The sequence below is a fragment of the Pieris rapae genome, chromosome 3 (assembly GCF_905147795.1).
Source record: "Pieris rapae chromosome 3, ilPieRapa1.1, whole genome shotgun sequence".
NCBI classification, from domain to species: Eukaryota; Metazoa; Arthropoda; class Insecta; order Lepidoptera; family Pieridae; genus Pieris; species Pieris rapae.
In genome coordinates, this window is record NC_059511.1 from 6,831,067 (window position 1) to 6,856,041 (window position 24,975).

At 32.4% G+C, this 24,975-nt stretch overlaps 3 protein-coding genes across 5 annotated transcripts; 1 reads left to right on the top strand and 2 right to left on the bottom strand.

Annotated features, from left to right (window-relative positions):
• Nucleotides 1–332: 332 nt before the first annotated feature.
• LOC110993160 (calmodulin) lies at nucleotides 333–6,369 on the top strand. Its single transcript, XM_022259299.2, has 8 exons — nucleotides 333–642; nucleotides 2,459–2,580; nucleotides 2,890–2,978; nucleotides 3,903–4,039; nucleotides 4,349–4,492; nucleotides 5,134–5,343; nucleotides 5,459–5,515; nucleotides 6,078–6,369. The coding sequence occupies exons 1-8, from the start codon at nucleotides 588–590 to the stop codon at nucleotides 6,185–6,187; spliced, it is 924 nt and encodes a 307-aa protein (XP_022114991.2). The 5' UTR covers nucleotides 333–587; the 3' UTR covers nucleotides 6,188–6,369.
• Nucleotides 6,370–8,757: 2,388 nt separating this feature from the next.
• Nucleotides 8,758–12,537, bottom strand: LOC110993161 (serine/threonine-protein phosphatase Pgam5, mitochondrial). Of its 3 annotated transcripts, none has more exons than XM_045634593.1 (5): nucleotides 12,167–12,537; nucleotides 11,917–12,095; nucleotides 11,550–11,767; nucleotides 10,460–10,581; nucleotides 8,758–10,103 (listed from the first exon to the last, which is right to left on the bottom strand). In XM_045634593.1, the coding sequence occupies exons 1-5, from the start codon at nucleotides 12,331–12,333 to the stop codon at nucleotides 9,953–9,955; spliced, it is 837 nt and encodes a 278-aa protein (XP_045490549.1). In that variant the 5' UTR covers nucleotides 12,334–12,537; the 3' UTR covers nucleotides 8,758–9,952. The 3 variants fall into 3 exon arrangements, with proteins under 3 accessions (XP_045490549.1, XP_022114994.1, XP_022114993.1); XM_022259302.2 differs by having other exon boundaries at nucleotides 10,460–10,590; nucleotides 12,167–12,536; XM_022259301.2 differs by having other exon boundaries at nucleotides 10,460–10,593; nucleotides 12,167–12,535.
• A 1,276-nt stretch (nucleotides 12,538–13,813) lies between these two features.
• On the bottom strand, nucleotides 13,814–22,901 carry LOC110993186 (cytochrome P450 4C1). The gene is made up of 11 exons (XM_045634694.1): nucleotides 22,836–22,901; nucleotides 22,156–22,347; nucleotides 18,109–18,215; nucleotides 17,435–17,525; nucleotides 16,930–17,115; nucleotides 16,370–16,445; nucleotides 15,859–16,156; nucleotides 15,399–15,467; nucleotides 14,843–15,011; nucleotides 14,254–14,433; nucleotides 13,814–14,077 (listed from the first exon to the last, which is right to left on the bottom strand). Exons 2-11 carry the CDS (start codon nucleotides 22,343–22,345, stop codon nucleotides 13,911–13,913), a joined length of 1,533 nt encoding a protein of 510 aa, XP_045490650.1. The 5' UTR covers nucleotides 22,346–22,347; nucleotides 22,836–22,901; the 3' UTR covers nucleotides 13,814–13,910.
• Between the last annotated feature and the right edge of the window lie 2,074 nt (nucleotides 22,902–24,975).

Sequence of the window (24,975 nt, forward strand, 5' to 3'; positions counted from 1 at the left end):
CCTGGTATGAGGAATAAACCGACATGCCAAATAATCTTTAACATAATTACCCATATTTTTGTTATGTTTTAGAGTTATAGCAACACCACAAAATTGTCATTTAATAGTGACGTGTTATTCAACCATAGATCACAGATGTACTTTGCCGATGTGATTTAAACTCTTCTTTTCATAGACATTTCAATATTCACAAAACTTAAGAAACTATGGTCCAATATCAAGATTAGATTTCCTCGTATTTTAAATGGTTATTTGTAGGTCTTTATTTAACAGTAAAATATTATTATAATTACATTTCCAACGCTTATTTCATATATGTATTCGTAATTTATTTAATTTTTAAATACGCTAAAATATAATAACCAACAGTTAAATGACCAAAGCTTGACTTTACCTACTGCAATGTTACAGTAAATATTTAGTCAACGACAAAATAGTTGAAGATTAGAGGAGTATATATTTTGTAGTAATAAAGAATAGTTACTTTTCAACCTAAAGTCGATGGTTATACGCATGCGCGGTAGAAAATCAAAATCTGGGGTCACATCTCAGGGACCAGCATCCATTTAGTTCTTGTGAGGTGCCTCATGAATGCACTGTGCCTTGGTAGGCGAATGCCACACGATACAAATACACCAACAGGTATGATTCAAATAGAAATTTCTATTACTATTATATTTTGTTTATATGAGTATTTTATTTACTAGAACAGATACCTATTGTTAGCCTAGGAAACCAATTGCGGGTTTTTTATAGTAGTTTTTTATAGTAGATGCACCGCAAATCACAGAAACATTTGAATGAATTATAGAGTTTTACATTGTGATGTATGTATATATATGTATCTACTTAATCTGAATACATCTAAGCTTCACTTTAAATGTGTAGGTGATTAAATTAGTTGTCGTTATCATGTTCGTTATCGTTTTCGTAAAGCCAAAGGATTTAATAATTGGTAATAAACCAAAATATTTGATTATTTATATGAATTATAATGATATTAATCTATATCAAAATTGTTAACAGTATTTCTTTTCTACATTTTTATAAATCTATTTCTGAATATATTAATAATTCAATTAGTAAATATCAAAATTCCGTTATTTCGTCATTTTCTCAAATTGGCATTGTTTTGAGCTGTAATACAATTTCGGCGCGTGCTAGGCTTGGGTTTCCGGTCTGCGCTCCTCATAAATGTCGTTGTGGTAGGATCGTCGACAAGCTCACGACTGTCATGCCAAAAAAGTTCAGGCCACTTCTCTAGACATGCCGCACTTAACCATATCATACGCCGGTCCCTTGCCTCCGTCAACGTACCAAATCTACTTGAGCTAACTAGTATTGCAAGAGACGATGGCGAGATACACGGAGATACGCCGAGTTTAATTCCATGGAAGATGGGCCGGGTACTGGTATGGAATGCAACCTGTTCCGACACACTGACCTATTCCCATCTACCTGGAATCAACAACATATGGTATGGTGTATGCATAGGGTATGGTGGGGTACGACCAGCTACGCCTCAGAAGAGAGGTAGCTGTGACCGTTTATATATTTAAAATACTTATGGGTCGGGTGCATAATCCGGATATAATGGAGAGACTGGGTCTACGGGTACCAAGTAGAAACCTGAGGCTTACGTCTAAGCTTTTGGATGTACCGCGCGCACATTCCAACTTGGTTAGCAAAGCGCCACTTACGCGAGCAATACAGATCATTAACAAAATTTCCATTGAGGTGGACCTATTTGTTTGTACGCTGGCTGAGTTCACAAGAGTTGCTTGCTATATTGTTAGTTATAAGATTTAGGAATTTTAGTTTAATTTTTTAATGTTTGTATGTAGGTTAGTTGGTGTGGGTAATATAATGGAATTCTATCGCATTGTAACTGTAAAGATAGGAAAATTTAATGGAAAATAAATAAATAAATAAATAAACATGTGGTGTGGCTTGTGAAGTGACTGAAAGCGCAAAAACTAAAAAAAATTGCAAAGAGCAAAATTCAGGGGTCTAGACTCCGACTATGATTTTGTCCTATTCGATGGCGAGTCGGAGATTGACTCGTTAAGGATTTTCTTGCCTAGGTTAGAGCTTAAATAATTCTAAATAATTTGAGTTTTAATTAAGACTAAGAGACTTAAAAAAATATGAACGTATACGCATGTCATTCGACGTAAACCTAATTCTTCCTTTCATTTGTGGAAGGTTTACATAATTTTATTTTATTTTTTATTCAACATTAGATTAACAACATAATATATTTGTGTAACTAAACTGCATGTACCTCCAGTCGCAAGGAATTTGAAGACGAAATTCTCTAATATTATACAGCTGAGTTTTTTATTTTAAGTAAAATATTTTTTTTCTTTTATGTAATGCAATGAAGTGTTAATAAATAAATAAAATATTGAATATTTAAAAACAATGTCCTTATTCCATCGTTTTCGGTTTCTAAAAGGATCATTTGGCGGGCGACCGAGCGCCTGCCGTGAAACGTCGACTAAGAGTGCAAACATATTCTCCGCAGTGAACAATTTCTTCGCTGATTCGCCTTTGGTGAATCAGCTCAAAGGCATTATGGTAAATATTATCGCTTCATTTGTAGTGCCAAGTATAAAGATCGAAGCAGAAATTGTAAATATTATAAGAGCGAAGACAAGGCTTAGGGATTTCATCAGCTAATTATATTACAAATATAATTAATAAGACATTTATTTATTAAAACTAGAAAACCATGTTAAAATTGTTTTGTATACTGTTAGTGCTACAATTTTTTTATTAATTCAAATAAAGTTCAAGCCTTTTCAGATTTTTTACTAAATAATATGAATTTTGAACGTATCAAATAGAAAAATGTAAATATACTATGTTTAACTTTTAATTTATTAGACACGACAAACAACCAATACTGAACCAGGACCGCCAGATGACAATCGAAGACCACCTACGGTCAATCTCGCTGTTAGCCCTTCGGAAAGGTATGTATAACTACAGTGCCAAGTGTATTTAACCATACAATGTAAATGTGTCTACTATCTTGAACCTCTCAATTAAACATGTTTTGCATTTGGTTACATATCCATTAAAAAAAAATACGTTTATTTTGGAACATAAGATCATCTAGGTATCACTTATTCCACGTCAATCAATTCGAACTTGTACTCCCTTTGCCCCGCTTAACTAATACCGGTACCCTTCAGACGCAACACCGATATACCTAACACAATAGCTAACGACAAATTAAAAGCCGCCCGCACGGCAAAAATAATAACAGTAGCTATAAACAACAGACTATGGTAAAAACTGCCTTCACCGAGGAAGGCGAGGGCCTTTACTTTGTACTTCGCTCATTCCAGTGAGCTTCCGTCCTGCCCTTCATGCGATTGACCCCCCCGCGACGGTTTTTTTTTGAATTCACCGCTTATTTATTTGTTACAATATTTAAATATAACTGTTTCGGATTGTATCAAACATGTTGAGTCTACTCGAGACAGAAAAGCACGCAAAACGTGAACTGGTTAATAAAAAAAACTGTTATAATTTATTAACCCAGTTGGACCTTTGTACCCTGGTACGGGAAGTGATCTCGCAACGGTGTCCATGGTAAATTGTAGTATTGCAGTATCAGATATGTCCAGGCCGTGCTTGCATGTGCCCGTATTGTACTGAGCGGGTGCTCGATTAGCTTGCCTGCTTCATTTAAAAAAAACAATCTGCATATAGGCTATGATGGCAACTCAGCCTTCACATCGTAATAGTTTTTTACTAGTACGGAGAGATGACCGTCGGCATGTTTATTTTTTTTAAATATTATTTATTGTATACTCACAGGTCTTCCTACACAGTTGTATTGTTTAGTTTTTGTTTTGTAATTATTAATTCTTAAAAAATATCATTCACAGTCAAACATCAATGCGATCAATTTCGCCGCCTTCGCAGAGGCAAGTGAGTTTCCTAAAGCCAGCTGCAAACACTGCACTTGATAGAAAAGCATCAATCATTGATGAGACAACTGGTATCAGTCGAACTCAAATGAAAGGTGAGAAGCAGGTCTACAAACTTATTAGTAATAGATTTTAATAATCTACACTTTTAATTAGTAAACTGCTTTAATTATTTTAAAAAGATGTTTATTTGTTTAGCCTCTCTGTTACTTACGAAATTCTAAATATACATTCTTGTGTTAACAAAAGAAGACTACATACTAGGATTAACCATAGAGAGTATTATTTTTTATGTTTGCATCAAAGCACTTTGAAGTTAATTAGTTTTAAATCTTGCAAATACCCTCGTATTCATATTAATCATTTGTTTTTATAATATACTAAATACCTTTTGTACTTTATAGAATTCCGCGAGGCCTTTCGCCTTTTTGACAAAGATGGCGACGGGACTATAACCAAGGAGGAATTAGGGCGGGTGATGCGTAGCCTCGGACAATTTGCACGTGTTGAGGAGTTACAGGATATGCTGCAGGAGGTGGATAGTGACGGTATGTTATGCTATTAAATATAAACCGTAAAGCTCTTGCTGATATGGTATAGATTAGAAAACAAGCATTTGTTAATTCAGGGCGGTCAAACGCCTGCTCTTAATGTAAAGTAATAAAAAAAACGATTAAGACGTCGAAAAGGAAAAAAATGATATATAATTATATATGTAATGTACTTAGTATCCTGGTAATAATATCAGTACCTTCTTTTGTTTTTCCTGGGAGAAATTGATTTTGCTTTTTTGACTTTGTTCCCAGGGGCAAGCGATATATATACCAAACCTTATAGATCTTGAGATAATTTCTAATAGGCTCAAATGACCTGTATATATGTACCTGACACACACTGCCCCATTTTTTTGGTCCAACCTACGGCAAGCTGGTTTCCTCATGATGTCTTCCTTCACCGTACAAGTGAGAGTTAAATGCCCACACAAACAAAAAGTACCTACATTGGTGCACAGCCGGGGATCGAACCTAAGACCCCAGTGATGAGATGCCAAAACCACTAGGCCAATAATACTCACTTTTTTATTTTAACCTAACCTATATGTAACTCTAGGCAATCAGAAACTGAAACCATAGTCTATTACTCAAATAAACTAATATTAAAACGAAAATAAATACGCATTCGATTACAGGCGACGGCAATGTAAGTTTCGAAGAATTTGTGAACATTCTCTCAAAATCCATGTCTGGTGCTGGTGGAAACACGAGTTCAGCCGAACAAGAAGAGAGGGAACTAAGAGATGCATTTAGAGTCTTCGATAAACATAATAGAGGCTACATATGTGCTTCAGATTTGAGAGCAGTATTGCAATGTTTAGGTGAAGACTTGTCTGAGGAGGAGAGTGAGTATTTGTAACACTATTCGTCTTGTAAATATTATATTAGAAATACTAAATCTTACAATTTTAATTTCATGTAATTTTTTTGTATAAGACCTAATCTTATGTTTATTTTCAGTCGAAGATATGATCAAAGAAGTTGATTCCGATGGCGACGGTCGGATAGATTTCTTGGGTAAGTCACTTATTTGATAAATGTATCCAAACATTTTATAGTTTACAAATATTTAAGCTTGTATTATATGCTATTTATAAATGCTGTTCGGCCGTAAGTGGCGCTTTTATGTTATTCTTTTTCTATGAGCTTCTGAATGGATTGCAGCTTGACTTTTTAATCTCCTTTCATAGACTTATTCAGACTTTGGCATGAAATGGCACTAGAAATGTCGTTTAGTCGATATTCGTATGACGTTCCCTTTTGGAACCTTATTACATTAACATGATCTGTAACTCTGAATTGCGATTGAGTTCCTAAATTGAATACACATTTGTATTGCACAGTCCAAAGTCCGAAGCTATGTATATTGAGAATGAACACAAAATCATCGGGATCGTTATTGAAACTATAATATTATATATACATTGGCTAACTTCACAAATAAATCTATATGGAAAGATTTCTTTGTTTGTTTGTTTAAACGCGCTAATATTTAACGCGTTATTACGCCAGGGGGCTAGTTTCCTTATAAATTTTTTTTTTTGTAACAACCACCAAGATATGGCTTTAAAAATTACAGAATTTGTACGAGCTTTAGGTGAGCCAGAAGACGCGTGTGATGATGAAGAGGATGATGATATATTGGAAACCAGTGATGTGCCATCACCGAGATCGGTTCTCGCTTCTTAAAATTTCACATTTTTATCCAGGCCTTTGGTGTAATTTTAAATTCTTATACTGCTATTTTAAATAAATTCCTACTGTATAAATTTCACATATAAAGTTAAATTTTAAACCCACCCCAGCGCAGGGGTAAGTGAACTAGGGAAATTAGTAATTATAAGTTAAGCAAAGTTCTCATACAGAATCTTAAAGCCGGGTTTCCACCGCGAAAGGGCAATGAGTGGGAAATGGTTAGGCGGGACGGACGCCTTTTAAATGAAATAGGTTTACATTTCCACCAACAAAGAGATTTGTCTGTTGATTTCCACTGCAAAAGGAAAATGAGAGAGAGGAATCAGCGGAGCGAGCTGAACGAAAAATGAGACATGGAAAATGAACAATCAGTTTACACAGAGAGCGAGTTCAGTTGGAGTTTTGAACGTGCGGTAGTGTTTTGTTGCGAATTTGCGATATTGTCGAGTGACACGGTATCAAGTGAAGACAGTGATTATGTATACAGAAAGAAAAAGTACATATGTATTATCTTAAGCATAGAAAAAACGTGCAAGACGGAGATTTTGGTTATGCCAGCACATTCGAGAAAGAACATTGAAAGGGGAATATAGGCTATTCTACGATTTAGACGATGAAAAATTTAATAACTATTACAGGGTTAGTACTTAGTAGAGAACAATTTCGGGTGATGGAAACCGCGAGCGAGTCCGTTTCAAACTAGTCGGCGACACCTTGCCACAGCGGACTCGTTTCAATCACTTTTTACTCGTTCGAACCGCCCCGCTCAGCACTTTCTGTGTGGAAACGCTACTATGTAATTTGTCACTGCGAGTTGAACGGAATCGGTAATTACTCCGCTCCGCTCCCTAGAACTGAGCGAGTTCCTTTCAACTCTTTCTGCTCGCTCAGTCCTTTCCGCCCGACTATTTGTTGGTGGGAATACAAGTATGCAGTTTACGCTTGCGAGTTAGACCGAGTCCTTAATGGGTCCGTTCCGCTCGCGGTGGAAACCCGGCTTAAGCTTGGTGAATATGACATATGTGAGCAGTTTCTGTCGGTATACAACAATATTTGAGTGAAACCATCTTGGGGGATTTCTTCCCAAATTTCAGGGGAATCGGGATGTCCAGGGGGGGTTTCGGGTTACTTCATTTAAGAATGTTTGTGCTTAAAACGTTCACTTAAATTTATATTATTTATAGCCTCGAACCTAACCAGCAAACAAAACCAAATATAAACTACAAGAGTTGCTATAACTAAATTTTAATAATAAAATATCTTCTCCAAGAACAAAATAACAGCTGTTTGAGTGTATTGTCATTATATATTTAGTTTTAGTTTATCATTTCAATATTGGACTTTTTAATTACTTAATAAACAAAACATGCCAAAAAAAATTTAGGGATTGAAAAGTTCCAGTTCGCAACTATTTTGTTTAAGTTTTGTCTTGGAATAGTGAATCTTTGACTTTATTAGAAGTTGATATATAATAGATATTATACAGGCCACATATCTATCAAAGATATAGTAGTATTTTCTCTAAATTTTACTGCTGTAATAATTCATAATCATAATATTGTATTTGTGGATTGTGCTTTTCTATATTTATTAAGACCGTATAACTATCACTAAATTATCAAGTTGTGAGTCGGTTGTGAACACAACTAATCTTTAAATATATTATAGTATTCTCATATCAAAATAAAAAGGATTTTAAATGTATAGAATATATTATGTTTAAGACCTGCTTAGTATTATTTCTATGAAATTCATAAAACATTTTAAAATATATTAAATATTAACAACGAATGCATATTAGTAATTAAGAGAAAATATAATTGATTCTTTTACCTACTAAATGCTTAAGACGTCTTGTAAAAGTTGTCATCACATAACAAATTATTAAAGGAATCACTTAGTGCATAACTAAATTAACAAGTAAAGATTTAGACTTCTACAATTACAAAACTACCATCTAAATAAAATAACTCCCTGTTTAGACCCTGGGTCACAATGCACAAACCGTGCGGGCCATGATTTAAAAAAAAAACACTAAAAGCTAATATGGATATTTTGTTGACTGCTTGTAATAACTTTTACAATGCGTCATTTAATGTTTATGTGAATAAACTTTCGACCAATTTATGGATGTGTTTTATTTTTGTTGTCATGAGTCTTAATTGGTAGAAGCATGTCCCCAGGAATTCACCTCGAGAGTTTTTTAGTGTTGGCCAAGTGGTTCAAGCCTGCGAATCTCAAACCTGAGGTCATGCATTCTAATCCACATCTTAGAGAATTAACACTTGCTGTACAAGCAATGACGGTCAGCTATGAGGGATATCTAGAACCTATAATTTCTTCAATTAAAGAATCAACAAAGTACAAATCTATTTAATTTCGCACTGATGGAAAAAGGTTGATTGCCTTCTTGCCAACAAAGAAAATTAAGTATGAAAACCGTGTAAAAAATGGACTTACCTTGGGCAATAAGTTACGAGAATGCAAATATTTACTTTACTGTAGTAGTTTGTATACTTTTATAATTGGCGAATTGGGATAATATTATACAATGAAACGAAAAATCACATAAACCAGTTTAATATCAAACCATATATTTTACACTTATAAATAACAATATACGTACACTTTTAAGTAGTTTGAGGTATTTTGGGTTTATATTGTTTATACATAGCTTTCATTATAGTTAACATATGATGGCAGTGAGTGAATCAAATTGCTAACGTTAGGCACATTTTAAATATATATAATGAACTATTTTCTGAACATACACGACCCTAATGTCTCTTCTTCTCATGATTATAGGTTTATTTCTATTTGGTGAATATTACTGGCATATTAACACGTTAAAGTTCATTGTCGGTAATAAACACGATCGCGAGATAAAATGCATGGCGAAAATTATATAACTATTAATATGCATATCGAACCTTCTACGTTGCTAGACGGAAAGGAAAAAGCCATATCTCAGATGTTTTTATAGAACAGGGGACAAACGGGCAGGAGGCTCATCTCATGTTAAGTGATACCGCCGCCCATGGACACTCTATGCCAGAGGGCTCGCGTTGCGCGTGTGCGTTGCGGGCCTTTGCACTGTCATAAACGGGATTTAGATATTTGGTAATTTGGCATTTCCAAAATTTTAACAAAACAACTGTACAGATTAAGTACGAATAGTTCCAAGCACAGGAAAGTACTAGTACATATTTAAAGTTTCTAGAATGTTGTTGAGATACACTAGACACCCATAGTCTATTCATTCAATTCATTTAAATTTTACGTTTTGTACATATCAAAAATCCAATCTTGATACTTCAATAACTTTCGTTTATCAGAAATCTCTTACAAGTTCAGAATTCCTGTTGAAGTACACGAGAAATGACTACTCACAACCTCATAAATTGATCAGAAAAATGTAGAACTTTTTGTTAAACTAAATCGAAATGTATCAATCATAGAAATCATAATAAGACGAGAAATGGCGAATGGCTTATTGCTTCCTAAACTGATGTTGCCTTTACTTTAAAAAAACGCACAAAAATCCTAATCCTTACGAAATAGCAACGCATATTGAGTTTTCTTGTCTCCTCATTCCTTATCCATTACAGACTAAAATTGTGTCCTTAATTGCGGCGACAAGGCCACGCTTGCCATTTCTTATCTTATTACAAAAATAAGAATTATTGGATGAATTCTCACATTTGCTATATGTAACTAAGCTACAAGACCTGTAAAAACAAAACCTATATAGCACCTTATTTACCGACTGGTGATGTATTTAGGCTCCATATGTCCCGTATCACTGAGTGATCTTAGCACCACATTGCCATTCGGAAGTATGGAGACCCACGTTATCGACGCATGGCTTAGCGAAATCCTAAGCCAGCCTTCAGGTGGGAATTGCAATGCCCTGAAATTAAAAAATTCGTAAATATAAATAAACGAGTTGTAAATAATAAGATTGTTGTAACTTGTTCCATTTCCCGGATAACACTTTTTGATAGAGTTCACCTCTTATCAATGTCATTGTTTTATATGTAACTCAACTATTCAAATCAGAAGTGACAAATTTCGGCAATAAATAGTATTAACTAATTAACTGAGGAACTTCTAGCCTCATTTAAGTGGTATGTATAGTCTTTTAGTCATGCACAATTAATGTCACAAACATATTTAGATTATGAAATATTTAACTGAATGCATTTTGCTTGTATAAACAAGTTGGTTAATTCTATACAAATATGTATCCGCACAAAAATGACTTACTTGCAAACAAAGAACCGTATGACATTTGCATGGCATACTAGCAGGGTGTATGTATCCTGTGTTTGTTCTGGTGATGCCCGATGAAAGTATCTTCTAAAGGCAGCTTCAATACGAGCGCTATCCTGGAAGAACTGCTACACATACCAAACCATACTGTATTATTAAACTGGCCAGTATTGCTTTTTGAAAATATAAATAAAAAAGGGACTTATTATTGGGATCTTGTTTATATTAATTTAAACATTTATTATTAAAAATTACACAAACAGCTCATGCATACAAGTCTTCTGCTGATTATTTTAATTAATTAATATGTTCAGATTTTATACAAAAATTACAATAAAAATTAAGTATGATATTAAACTTTACTGATACAATACTACTTAAAAGGATGGATACATGAATTCATGTTTCATTTAAATATCTATTAATAGGATGTTAGTAATTTAATGAATTTATATTGGTATTATGCAAAACTGGTCAGTTATGAAGTGATATTATACAGTGGAGTATTAAATTGTCTTTAATACTTCATACTTCAATAATAAAGGTATAATTATGTTTTTAGCATAAGCACAAATTCTCTCTTACATTCCAGTAAGATTTTGTAAGAATTGAAACAAATCATATGTCATCAAAACTTGTTCAGACATTCTCAAGTTATAAATGACTCAGTGTTTTACTTATAAAAATAATATATTTAAAGAATCATTCAACTTAGCTAAGAACTGGTTAAAAGAATCAAACATCATTTTTATTTCTGATAAGTACATATGTTATAACTTACTATAAATTAGTAAAGGGGTTATGAGACTTCTGAATAACTGGATGGAATAAATAGTTGAGAGTATGAATTAAAATTCCTGTAGATAAGAATTCACACTTCTTCAGAGCAGATCATAAATCAGATCTAAATTAAAGCAATGTATATAATATATTGATGATGATTATTGTGGTTTTGTGAAACAAAACATCATTTTTTTCACTAAACAAGTATGTTAAGTAAGAAAAACCATGTTTTAGTTTCATAGTTGTTAGGGTTCTTATGACTTTATTAAGTACAAGGCTTATATTTTTTGCTATTACCTACTTTTGGTTCAGGTCGCCAATGTCCTACTGGAGGTTCAGGTGGAATAGGAGCACCTTCCTCTATCAATTGACAATCTTTGATTTCAATATCACTAGGTAAATGTTTGGCAATGATTTTTGCAGTCTCTTGTGCACGAGTCATAGTAGATCTAACAAGTAGATCCCATTTTATATCAAGCTCTGCAAGGCGCTTTCCAGTAAGCTCTGCTTGTTGCCTACCTGAAAGAATGATATACATATAATAAAAACAATTTAATACATGAATGGTAACCATGGAATAATTCTTTTATATTGTCTTTTAGCACAATTAAGTAAAAGTAAACTAGCAGTAAAATATTAAAACGCTTTTAAATATTAATGAATCTCACCCAATTCTGTTAAAATTCTTTCTTTATCAGTATTACCATCAACATGGTATTGTCCATGACGAATTAAAAACAAATGCCTCACAGCTTTACTCTTAGCCTTCTCGATTTGCTCATTGTATCTATTGTCGTCCTCAGCCTTTCCATTTTTTGCCGGTTTCACTATGGACTCGGGTTCTCGACTGAAAATATTTGAGGTTGCTATAGTTCATATTAAAGGATCGAGTAATTCATTAAATTAAGAGAAACTTACTGGTCCCAATTCTTTTCCCATTTAACGCTAGGCGTAAAGTTCGTTGTCCACGAGTTCTGCACACCAAATTTCTTTTCATTACTACCTAATTGATAATAAGCAAAACCTCCACCCACAGCACCTAAACTTATAAGGGCAATTTTATGGAATCTAGAGAAAGTAGCCATAGTAACAACGATTTCTAACTGTTATGTTGACCTTATGATACTGATCCTTTAATGATATTTTCGTTTAAATACTTATGAAAATCTAGGTCACCGCAATCCGCTCATAATCACAGATATATAATATATAGTATACTCATAACTCAATACTGTAGTATAAACTATAAACTCTCAAGTCTAAATGCAAATCTTAGCAACAGAGATTCACAGACTAGTAGGAAACTTGTTTTTTTTTTTTTTTTTGGAGTTTATGGCCTGGTATCTAGACCTTTAGGCCAAGTCTTGAGTAAGTAGGAAACTTGTAGTAGAGAGGAGTGTTGCCAACTTCTAATCAATAAAGCTTTGAGAATTTAAAAAAGTGTTAGCATAAGCAAAATGAACATCGAACAAGCTAAGGAATAATTATTATTCAGGCTCACGCTAATAGATTTATATAACACTGTTACACTTCTTTTTCGAAAGGGAATTCCAACAGTAATGAAACTATTGATGAAGATATTGATTTGAACAACGGAAGAGAATATCTGATGTTGGACAAATACAAAGTAATATTCCTTTTCACTCTCACTCGTTAGAGGTGGCCTATGCCCTGCAGTGGGATATATATACTGATGATGATGATGATGAATGACTTAACAATTATTTCAGTAATATGATAAATGTTATTATTTTTTTACATACTTAAATATAAGTATGTAAAAAAATAATAACATGGAAAATGGCAATTGTCCTAGATTGTTGTCTGGTGTACAGGACAATAAGTGTATCCTTGATATAAAATATATACCAATATGTACCACCTCGATAGGTGGTAGTCATCAGATAGATATTTTGTAAATTTTACTTTATATATCGATATAACAATAGATAATCGGTGACAGAGAAGCTGATTCCATATCTAAGAAGACCTTCATGTGTTTCTGTTACGCACGTATACCAAACCACCTACACAAGCCAACTAAAACTGTAGTGAAACAAAACCCTTATAGAAGATAGGTGTAGTATTAAAATCACACGGTTATGAAGTTTTAAGACTCCCAAGGTGGGAGTCTTAAAACACATTGAATCCCATAGAAACGATTTGGGGTATAATGAAGCAAAAAGTTGCTGATAAAAATAGACCAGCAAGAATTAGCGAAAATGTTGTGTAGGAAGTAGAAAAGGATTTCATTAAGTAAGATATAATAATAATCGCTGGAAGAGCGATTACAGCGAGCGATCAACACCTCTTTATCTTCATCTGATGAAAAAGAAGAAATGCAAATGAAGTTCTTGGAATCGTTCTCCTGTTCTGAATGAGATTTTAAGTCATTTGTATTATTCAAATGTATATTAAATTAATACATAAAGATTTTACGATTTATTTATTTTTCATGACATATTGTTCAATCTTAAGAACCTGATCTGTACCAACATTCTTCATACAAATTACTAATGTACTTTATGGTCATTAATACTAGACTTAAATAAAACTTCAGTCAAAATCAGTATCAAGGTCGTTTAATCCAATCTCCCTACTATTGTCCACAACAAATTGTTATTTCCCTATTTGCCATGAGATTCCGGTAGAACTAAATACGTCAAATTTTATTTCTTGGAGTCAATATAACGGGATATCCGTTAACAGAAAACACTGAAATTTTTATTGCCAGATGCAAGTCTTTATAGGAACTTCTTGAACTGAGTTTAAAGTTCTGAAGTATTCGTACTGCTATTGTCTTTATCAATTTCGTTCCAAAATATCTTCCTGAAAATAAAAAGAACGATAAAGGAAATTATATTTCATTCATAAATAAAATAAAGTGTTAGACAGAAATATCCGTTGTTAAAGGCAAATTGATAAAACGATAAATCTATAGAACTGTACAAATCATAATATTACTTCGACTTCCTCGGTGAATTTATAAATTTTGTAATAATCACCCAAGCAATCCATCGGTCCCAAGCTGAATGGGATAAAAGAGGATAAATGTCTGTCCTCAGTATTTTCTGCATTAAATCTATCTGGATTGAAATCATTTGGATTTTTCCAAAAACGTTCATCACGTTGTATGTGATATATAGGAACTACCAGCGATGAACCGGCTGGAATAGTATAGCTTCCTGTAACAGAAAGCCTTTTTTTAATAATACTCGTAGAAATCTTAATAATGGTAATTTTGTAGTGTCTAACTTTAGAGTTCAAAATGCTTAGCTTAAAGCGTAGGCGTCTGGTATTAGACTGGATTTCTAGTCGGAATTCACTGTAACACTATTTCTTTTACATAAAGATTTGTTCCAATTTTCGGAGTTTTGCTGACCAAGACCTAAAATTACCTCTTACAAAAACTGACAATCAAAATAGTATATTTAAAAAAAGTAATTAACCAATACATCCACGTAATTTTGGCGATTTCTTTATTTTTTAAATATTCATTAGTTAGTAATGAACGCTATAATGCTGGGAAGAAGCCTTAATACCTTAAAAATTATTGCGCTACTAATAATTAAATTAATTAAAAATAACATTTACTTATCTGTATATCTTCTAAAACTGTCCTTTGAATCATAGCACCAATCGGGAAAAGTCTCAATACTTCTTTATACGCCATTTCCAAATAAGGCATTCGTTTAAAGTCTTCATCTGTTAGAAGTCTGTCTTTATTACCGACAACTTTTTCTATCTCTAAATACAATTTTTCCTGTAAATACTTATTGATTTAAACATTTTTCAAAATTGGTTAAAGTTACAATCAACTGATTGGAAGTAAATAAACTTTATAAAATATAATATCTCCGTTTTAACAGATTAAAACATGTATTTTAGAGTAATGTTCACCTACCGTTACTGTTATAGATAGATGAAACAGAACTCAAACCTTTTATTTCAGATACTTTTACACTTAAACACATTTATATCTGTGTGTCCTTTTTTTGGCAATGGCTTTCTCTATATACATATAATATTATCTCCTATATAAAGATACCAACGCCTGCTGAGAGTCATGTCTTAAATCGAGCATAGCGTAAATAGCATTTAAAAAGAACTTATAGTAAACACAAATATATATTTTAAGTGATCTTAGTACCTGATAGTGGGGATTGAATGCCATCATAAGTAGTAGATAAGAGCAAATTTTTCCCGAAGCTTCCTGACTCTGCAAATACATAAAATATATACTTACAACGAAACATTATGTACGACAAAAATGGTAATACAAACATCGAATCGCACTACAGTAAGTTTTATTTCAAAATTATTAAAAAAGAGATTAAAAACTTTATATGGTGATATTAAAGCGACTGCACCTTTTTGGCATTATAAAGAGTCGATATCAAATCGAAAAGGAAACGATACATTGTATAAACAACAATACAAACTAACTAAGGTATTGTCTTGCTAATTTCGCCATTTTAGGAATTTTGACGTTATAAATAGGTTACATGAAACTTTCCTACACCTTGTTAAAAGATTGTAGATGCTATATAGGTATACAACTTTGAATTCATTTTATAATTTAGACTTAAAAAAAAAGACATTATACATACAGAAGTGAATAAAGTAAATATTTCCTGTATTAACTCTTCAGTAGTCAGTTGTTCGGATAGTAAAAATCTATCCACAACACTCAAGTGAGATGTCTCCTCCATATTTTCATCTGAGCTTTCCCACGAGTAATTTTTCATTTCACTTAATTTCGATTTTCTGACATCGATTATATATTTCGCAAAATTAGGCAATAATTCTAGAAAATGTTTTTGTGTTTTATAGGACTCTGTTGTCCAAAATACTGGATCGATTTGTAAGTACCATTTTGTCATTCTATCGAATATTAATTCGTATAATCTGAAAGAGAAGTAATTACATAACAAATTGACTTTGAATTTAAGACTTCGAAAAGTCTTATATTCAAAAGTCCTATATTATCTATAATATAGATTCTATATAATTTATTTGAAATAAATTGTATTCATGATTGAAAAATTGGTTCGCGGAAATCAAATTAAATCACAATTAGACCACGGCAGTAGTTATATCAAAATTTAACATAAAAATTACTTTGGACTTATTTCAGTTATTTCCTGAAGATGTGGTATTTCTATTGACTCGTCTCTAGTCAATCCCATTATGGTCTCTGAAACATGAAAAATGTGCTTAATGCGAATTTTCTGACACAGTTTATATTATGACGATGAAGGTAGACGCTCTCGCTGACTGATGGTCATGTCAAGATTTTGCTAACGCAAAAGTCCTTAAACGACACGTTTAGCCATTTAGTTCAATTTAAATGAAACACTATAGTAAGTTATTTCTTTAGCTATTTTACAAATTTAGACATTTAATTTATCGTTATGATTAATTAAATATTAACTTTAATACATTAAATTATCGTTGTAATATAAGACCAATCAATAGAATACAGTAATATTGTTAGTTTATAATTTTAGTGCATTTTTGAGTCGGTTGCAAAGGAATACATATTTTTATATTTCTATCGCACTTAAATGCTCTATTATATAACGGACTGATCATAAAGTTAAAATGATCTAAATACATTCAAATCTGGCCTTTGGCCCAGTGACTCGAGATGTGCAAATCAAGATACAATTATTACGTACGGCATACAGCCATTGTAGTACATGGTATGATGTACTTGTAGATGTTAATCTCCTTTGCTTCGGGTACTTTCTGTAGATATTCAATCAAATAATCAGTTTCCTTATTGAAAATACTCGAATAGCACTCGATGGAACGTTTTGCGTAGTTTGGTGTTACAATTTTTCGATGTTTTCGCCAAACGCTACCTAAAATGATATAAGTTTTACGGAATATAAAATACAGCAATGCATAATTACAATTGATAATTCTTCTTCTTCTTCAAGTGCCACTCCATTACTGGAGGTTGGCCGTTAAAAACAATTGATAATAGCAATGCATAATTGCAATTGTTTTTGTGATATACAAAATAATAATAATAGTTATTTTAATTCTAGGTTTCAACATTGGTAGTAAGTAAACAAAACAGTTATATATTATCTGACAATTATCTAGATTAATTTTCAAAGTACTCCTACGTCCTTGAGCATGTAAAATAAAGGATTCCTACTATTATTTTTTATTTACCTGATCCACTAAGTATTCCACCTCCTAAGATATCTGCCATATATTTGTACTGAGGACCTTTCATGCTAGTCTTGGCGCTTGTAAGTAGCGTCTGAAACAAAATTATAAGCTATTTTAAAACAAATACTGACTTTCAATAGTATAATACTCAAAAGAGAACTAATCTAAGCGTACGACCAACCAGGCTCTAGAAGATAAACAGCTACTCCATATATGGAAATTGTATTCGTTTTACCATCGAATTCCCAAGCGCTATTATCACTGAATAAACTATCGTTTAACGTAAATTAATAAATAAAGCTTTTTAAAAATTTTACGAATATTTAAATGATCCTGAATCCATGGGGTTTATTTTCTCCAGTCCAAACAATTTGTATGACTCAATTTGAATGCTGATTAAAGGGTGTGGTGGAGAGTTCTGGCCCGCTTAACGCCCTTGACTTGCGTACTTGGTAGTAAATATAAATTTAGAATCAATTTAACATCTTTTCTGTTAACGTTCATGAGTAGTACACTCAGTATTTACCATCATGAATAAAGAAACAATGAAATAATGTAAATCTTGTATTGCCTAGACAATTCTTATATTGAAATAGAATAAATAATATACTAATATACTACATTATATTCTTATTTTTATATTTTACAGATTGTAAAAAATATTAATAATATACCTTCACATCTTCTGGGTTACTGACTACAATATTTAAATCTGGGCCCAACCAAAATCTCAAAACATCTCCATACTCTTGTATAATGTCTCCAGTGATTGTAGTTAAATCTGTAAACAAAGAGGACATTTTCTTTAAACATTTTTAATAGAAATGTTGCACACATTAATTATTTTCATATATATATTTTTTTATACTTTTTACTGGTTATTTTATGTTTTCTGATTTGTTCCTGCACTTTGCCTTTATTATTATTTTCCGTTCAACTGCCTTCCGCGACAGTGTCTCGGGGTGAAATAACAATTGGCTAAGTAAAACATTAAATTATTGTGATATAATAAATTTTTATTTCTGAAATTTATGGATTACTTGGCTTGCGATAAAATATATCGTGTAAGTTTCAAAATTATGTTCTGGTTCTCATTTTCGTCAAAGGAATTCAAAGTGTCAAAAATTGGCTATGTTTGAATTTCAATTTCTCAACTCCACCATTCATTTTTTCCATTCTTCCTACTTTAAGATACGATGACGAAAAATGGAAAGAAACAATGTACATTTTGCAAGGATATGGCTAATTTATCAAAACACCGCGAGTATGAGACGGGGCAGCCCCTACGACAGTGTCAGGCTCATTTGCGGGAATCCCCGAATTCTACATAGAGCTGAGCAAGTGCTAGTGCAGGAATCCCTGAAAAATGTTTTTTTTATGCTAGCGATTTTTTGTTTGTTTGTGCATTGTTCTTAAAGTTGAGATACCAGGTGGGTTCCACCCCAAAAAGGTGACACCCGGTGCGGACCTCCCCCGCTGCCCCCCCTTTACTACGCCACTGACTTTTTGTATTTCACTTCAGTGATTATGTGATATGTGTTGGAGGTGCCGTTGGATACTTGGATAGATTGCGACTCTCAATTAAGCCTCCGCCTAAAGCAGTCGCGCCGCCTACGCATACGGTACGCGTAACGGATCCCTCCAGTAAAAAAAAAACTTTAGGCTAACACTGCACAACTGTGTACTATGAGTTGAAATTACATTCGAACAACTATTTATTGTTATTATATTTTTTATAAAATAATATTATAAAATATAAAATAATATTATTATAAAACATTATTTTCCGGGTCAAAGGTTTAACGCGGTAATTATAACCTGAACTATTAGAGATATAATATTTAAATGTATAAATAACAGAATAATTGTAATCACGCTTTAATTGTATTAAATTGCTTTAAGAAAAACCCAATCCGTTGACTTATACCATAAAATAATACAAAATAGCTCAATTAATTGTAACATATAAATGTTACAATTAATTGAGCTATTTTGTATTATTTGACGCCAGTGTTGATAATTCTACCATCCATTGTGATTTTACTAAGTTTTCTTGTTTATTTTACAGAAATAATTAGTTTCAAAAATGTGATTTTAATTTAAGCTAACTGTAATTTTATTTGGTAGTAAAAATCGTATAGTCATCATTAGAACATTTCTCAGTGTATTTAAAAAAAATGTACAAAAACATAATTCTAGTCCAAGTTAACTGTTTTTAGACTACTTATTCTTAGTAAAATAAATATGTAGTAGTTTCGAAGATTCCTTGTTGGTCGGGTTTATTCAGTAAGTGGTATGATGTAGTTTTATAAATAATTCGGTCTCTGACTGGAGAAAGGATGGAATAGAATAAATTTTAAAAAATAAAAGTTTTCATAACCGACGAGCATGCGTGGTGAATGATGTGTAAGCGGATGATGCGAGCGTCTATCCGCAAGTGGAGATTCGTGGTCTGTGCTTACGCCTTCGAGAAAAAGGCGCGAATATAATATATAAAAAATAGTTTTTTCTAAACCCTGGTTTTATTGATTCACAATGATTTTCGTTCTATTGTGTACTAAGTAGACGATTGATACTGAATGAATAAAAATATATCACTTTACCAATGTGCCCTGTCTGTTGAATGCGACATTGGATAATGAAACTTATCATAGTGTTCATCGAAGATATATAATATTTTATGACTTTTCCTTAACGAAGTATGTATATTTAATATACAATCCTCATAGCGGTATAATAATTGATCCATATAATTACGACTGTTGTTGACGATTGACCAGGTACTTTATACTTGTACATGAATAATTACTTTATATAGGCTCAGATAGATAGTAACGGACCTGACAGACGTTGCCCTGTACACATGTAATAAATACAGAAGTAAATAAAAATAAATACAAAAAGTAATCTAATTGTAAATCTAAACTATTCTCGAATTGGAAACCATTATACACACAAAAAATCATCAAACTGGGGCCAGGCGTTTAGTGGGAATTAAATACGAACAATCGACCCAGAAGATTTATATATTACGTAAGTAGCTGAGCCTTGAACTCCGTTCCATCAATGAATGTCGTGTACAAATTAGCTGAACTTGATTTTACGAACTCCTTCTTCACTATATACATTATATACGTCAATCCTTTTTCATTACTTACATTATTCTACATTTTAGTATTTCTGAACGAACCTAAAAATATTTGACAACAAAGCGACAATTTTTTATTTCTAAAAAAAAAAAAACAAAAAACTGAATCCGCTTTAAAGAGCTGGGAAACGATTTGTATTGGAAAATTAAATTATCTATGCATATGTTTTTTATTTATAAATCGCGTGCCACGGGGAAGAAGTCATTAAATTAAAATCTATTTCCTTTCTTTTTAAAAATATAAGAAGATATCGTTATTATTACTAGGATACTAATTACATTATATATACAAATAAATATATCAAATGAACGCTATTTTTTATGTTTGAAGATTGAAACATGTTGTTATTTATTTAATTAAAATAGTTAATAAATTACTAAATATACAATACAGTAATTCACATTCGCATACTTGTCGCATTACTAATATGATTATTTGGTAAATTTGGTAAATCTAAAATAAAGAATCTTTATGGTTGATGCGATCTATATCAGCTTAGATAAAATTAGGTAAACGAGTATTACTAACATTGGGTAAAAAAATTACAGTTATAGTTCACTCACGGAAGTTATTAGAAAATATTATTAACTTTAATTTAATTATAACGTTAATTAACAGTCGTAATAGTCTTTATGACTAAGTTCATCTGGGCAATCGATATTATACATGTTTCTATCGACATTTATACCGTCTCTAAAGTTCCACAAATATTTTAAGATCAGCTAAATCGGTAGAGACATTCTCGGGTTTTAGTGAGACAAAAGAACGGCAAATAATTTTATATATGACGCTTTTACATAACAACAGCGCGATTAGCATTTCTTAATTCTGATTAAAACGACGTGCGACGGCGTGAAGGTGTGGGTTTTAGGTTTTCCAAGCGAAGCTTCACAATCCCATACGATTAAGTATTGTGACTACGAACCTATGTACAGTTGTACATTAGTTAGGTTAGGTTAGGTTACTAAGAATATAATTATACACAGTTGTGTATTTTATTTTATTTTATTATTTATTTTATTTTATTAATTAAATTCTTAACCATCTGGTTAACACTCTTTTTTTACACTAAAGTAGTTAAAATATCAAATATAATAGCCAGATAGCCTATACCAGGGTTAGCAAACATGCTAAAACATTATAAAGAAATGCCTTTTTCTCAAAGGTCAGAAATCCTTTACGATCCTCACTTATCTCTAATTCTTCATCTATTCTCATGAGATGGTTAGTTATGACGGTGTGTTTGGACTGCCCAAAGGATACTATTACCGTTCTTTTTTCTAGAAGTGGAACAAGCTGGAAGAAGGATCTCCTGGTGTTAAGTGATACTACAGCTAGAAGTCTAAATAGCATTACCATGGATACTCAGACTGCTAGAAGACTCGCTCGTTTCAGCCTTTAAGAAATAAATTATAAGAATTTCAAGAATTAGTAAGAAAAAAATAAAATAAGAATCTTGAAGGACCCTAAGTCGAGTTGGTTCTAAGATACTTTGGTGTTGGTGCGCCGAAAAATAACTATTTATCGCGCTTAACATTATTATTAACGAGATACATACAGAGAAAGTATTACCTTCCGATCTGCACATGAACTTCAAAGCATTACCAAATAGTGGGACCACGGGGGGACCTGGTATTTTAGTTGCCATCAATAGCAGTCTTCTGTTTTTGTACCTCCAACTGAACCAAACAGACGTGCATAGAAACGTCACAGCTGCTATTAAACCATAGAACATTTTGATTGATTCAGGATCTTGAAACATACCTACAGAACGGGATATTTTTTAGACTTAATAAAAGTTTACCTACTACTACTCCACCTCAAGATGTGACAATATTAAAAAAAAAATTACTTTTCAATGTATGGTTTTAAATTTTTACATAATATTCACCATAAATCCTATTATAAGTCTGTCTTATTTTTTAATAACCGCGTATCCCATGCTTTTTTCAATGCACATGTTATTATTTTAATACATTATATTGTATCAGTTGTCATTTAATATTGATATTGAGATTATAAATTGCATTGCAATTCACAGGTTAAGCCTGTTTAGAATTCGGAAAGTCAGTCAGTTTATAATAAAGAAGAACTTTCGCAGCATTGTGTGAAGCGGCCATTATTTAAGACAATATAATCCTGTATATTTTGTTTAAAATAAATTTCTTCTGATCTAGGTGAGAGAATTATTTATAACTTTTACTATTTAATATACAGTACAAAACAAAAAAATATATAAATATAGGACTCACCTATTGTTTTTCAAGTAAGCGACACAGCATAACACGTATAGCATTGAGCTATGACTGTACACATCGAGGTAAATAAACGAAAAATATATATACAAAGCAAGTGAATATATTATTGTTCTAATTGTCGTTAGATACGGTTATACATACTATAAATTTTTGTAAAACTTAAATATGTACTTTAAATACGTAAACAATAAGAAAGTGAATAGCAGCTACAGTTTTCAAAGTACGAAGGATCTATAAACCTATTTTTTATTTATTTATTCACACTTCGTTGCTAGAAAGAAACACAAATAACACAATATATATAAATTACAAGGGATGCAACGGGCGGCCTTATCGCTAACAAGCGATCTCTTCCAGGCAAAGGTTTTATAATCGTAATCGTATTTTCATAGTAGTACATAGTAGTACATCTTAATAGTACATCTCGCGATCTGTGGCTCAGAAACTAAACGACACGGCAGTGTCTATTTTTCCCTTCTCTAAAGATACTTTATTTACTTAAGCTAGGACTGTTGATCTTGGCGTTGGTGATGACTACTCTGTAAATAGCCTCATGATATTCATTGGCAAGTCGGTGCTGTAGGTTGGTCTGACTCGGTCGTCTGGACCCTCTTCACCTCGTCTCTGCCAACATGCTGCCATACCATCATACTAGTCTTTAGCTCCAGATTACACTTTTAAAAGTCACACAGTCAACCAATAAACATTACAGCCACCAAGCGATATAGGGATTCGAAGCCCTTATTCTGTGTGGACGCATACTCCGTTCGTCGATACTTATATCATTTATGATTGATTCTTTAATCCTAATAACTATAAAAAATAATTTTTTACGTATGTACACACTCCACGTCGAAAATCTATCGCCTGTAACACGAGAGTGTGTAACGATATAGCACTACGCAAGCTAAAGCCGGCAATGGTATGTCATTTTATGTACTAATAATTATATGTAATGTAAAGGTTCCCTTAGTTTAAGAAGAAAATATCAGTTAAGTTACTTGATTTTAACTCTAGTTAACCACTTTCAGATTAGATAATGCCCACCAGGTCTAGTGATTTAGGCAGGTACATCATGAACACAACTGGACGTCTCCACAAAACATATAGTTTTTAGTTGGAAGGCTCTTAAGTTCGCTGTCTAATTTTTGTTCAAACCGTTGCCATCCCCTAGCTCTCAGATCCGAGTATTCGGCACCAATGAGCTGTATGCCGATCACTCGGATCCGAAAAATGTTTTTTCTTTGTAATAAAAATAGTAATATACATTCATATATATTTTCAAACATTCATATTTACTTAATCAAAATTCGCCATAAAAAGTTTAGGTTTCCGTCTATTACTTTGTATTCAATGTGTTAGGATATATATGTATATAAAATTAGCGAACCTGTGCGAGATTTATAAAAATCTTGGTGGATACATTATGCTTAGAAACCGATAGTTTGACCCCAAGATTACTATCGTTCCGAAATTGTTTTTACGTGTGTGACTTTCGAGCCTCCATTCTACGTGTCTTGACTTAGCTTTAGTATTTCGTAGAACACATGTCGTTAATAAAATAGATAAAAGCCTAATATGGTCTTAAGATCTTTTTGTAATCTAGACACGTATTCTAACGCAAGGATACAATAGGAAAATACATTCAAAGAAATATCAAGGTCTTAGAGAAGTTGTGTTGTAACTAAGGTCCCCGCTACGAAACGTAATATTGAAAAAATGCTTGGTTGGGGAAAACTTGTTTCTGCTACATGCGCGAACCTAATTCATTTATTAGATACCAAAAGTATTGCTAATTAATGTTTTGAATTCGATGCCGTTTCAATACAATCGGTTTAGAAGCAAATACTAATAATTTATCAGTTATGACATATATAAGTTAAAATATATGTAAAAGAGACGGAAGATTTGAATATTTTACCAAATATTTTCAGTCCCAAATTATCACTACTGTCATACACTTCTACGATGATTGTTGACATTGATCAGTAGCGGTAAATATTATGACAATCAAAAACAAATTACTTCTACCGTAAAAATTTGCGAGATTCACGTAATTTTTTCAGGCGGTTTATTTATTCAATCCCTACATAAGGGACCTTTTGTCTCAAGTTATTACGTATTTAGCTAACCT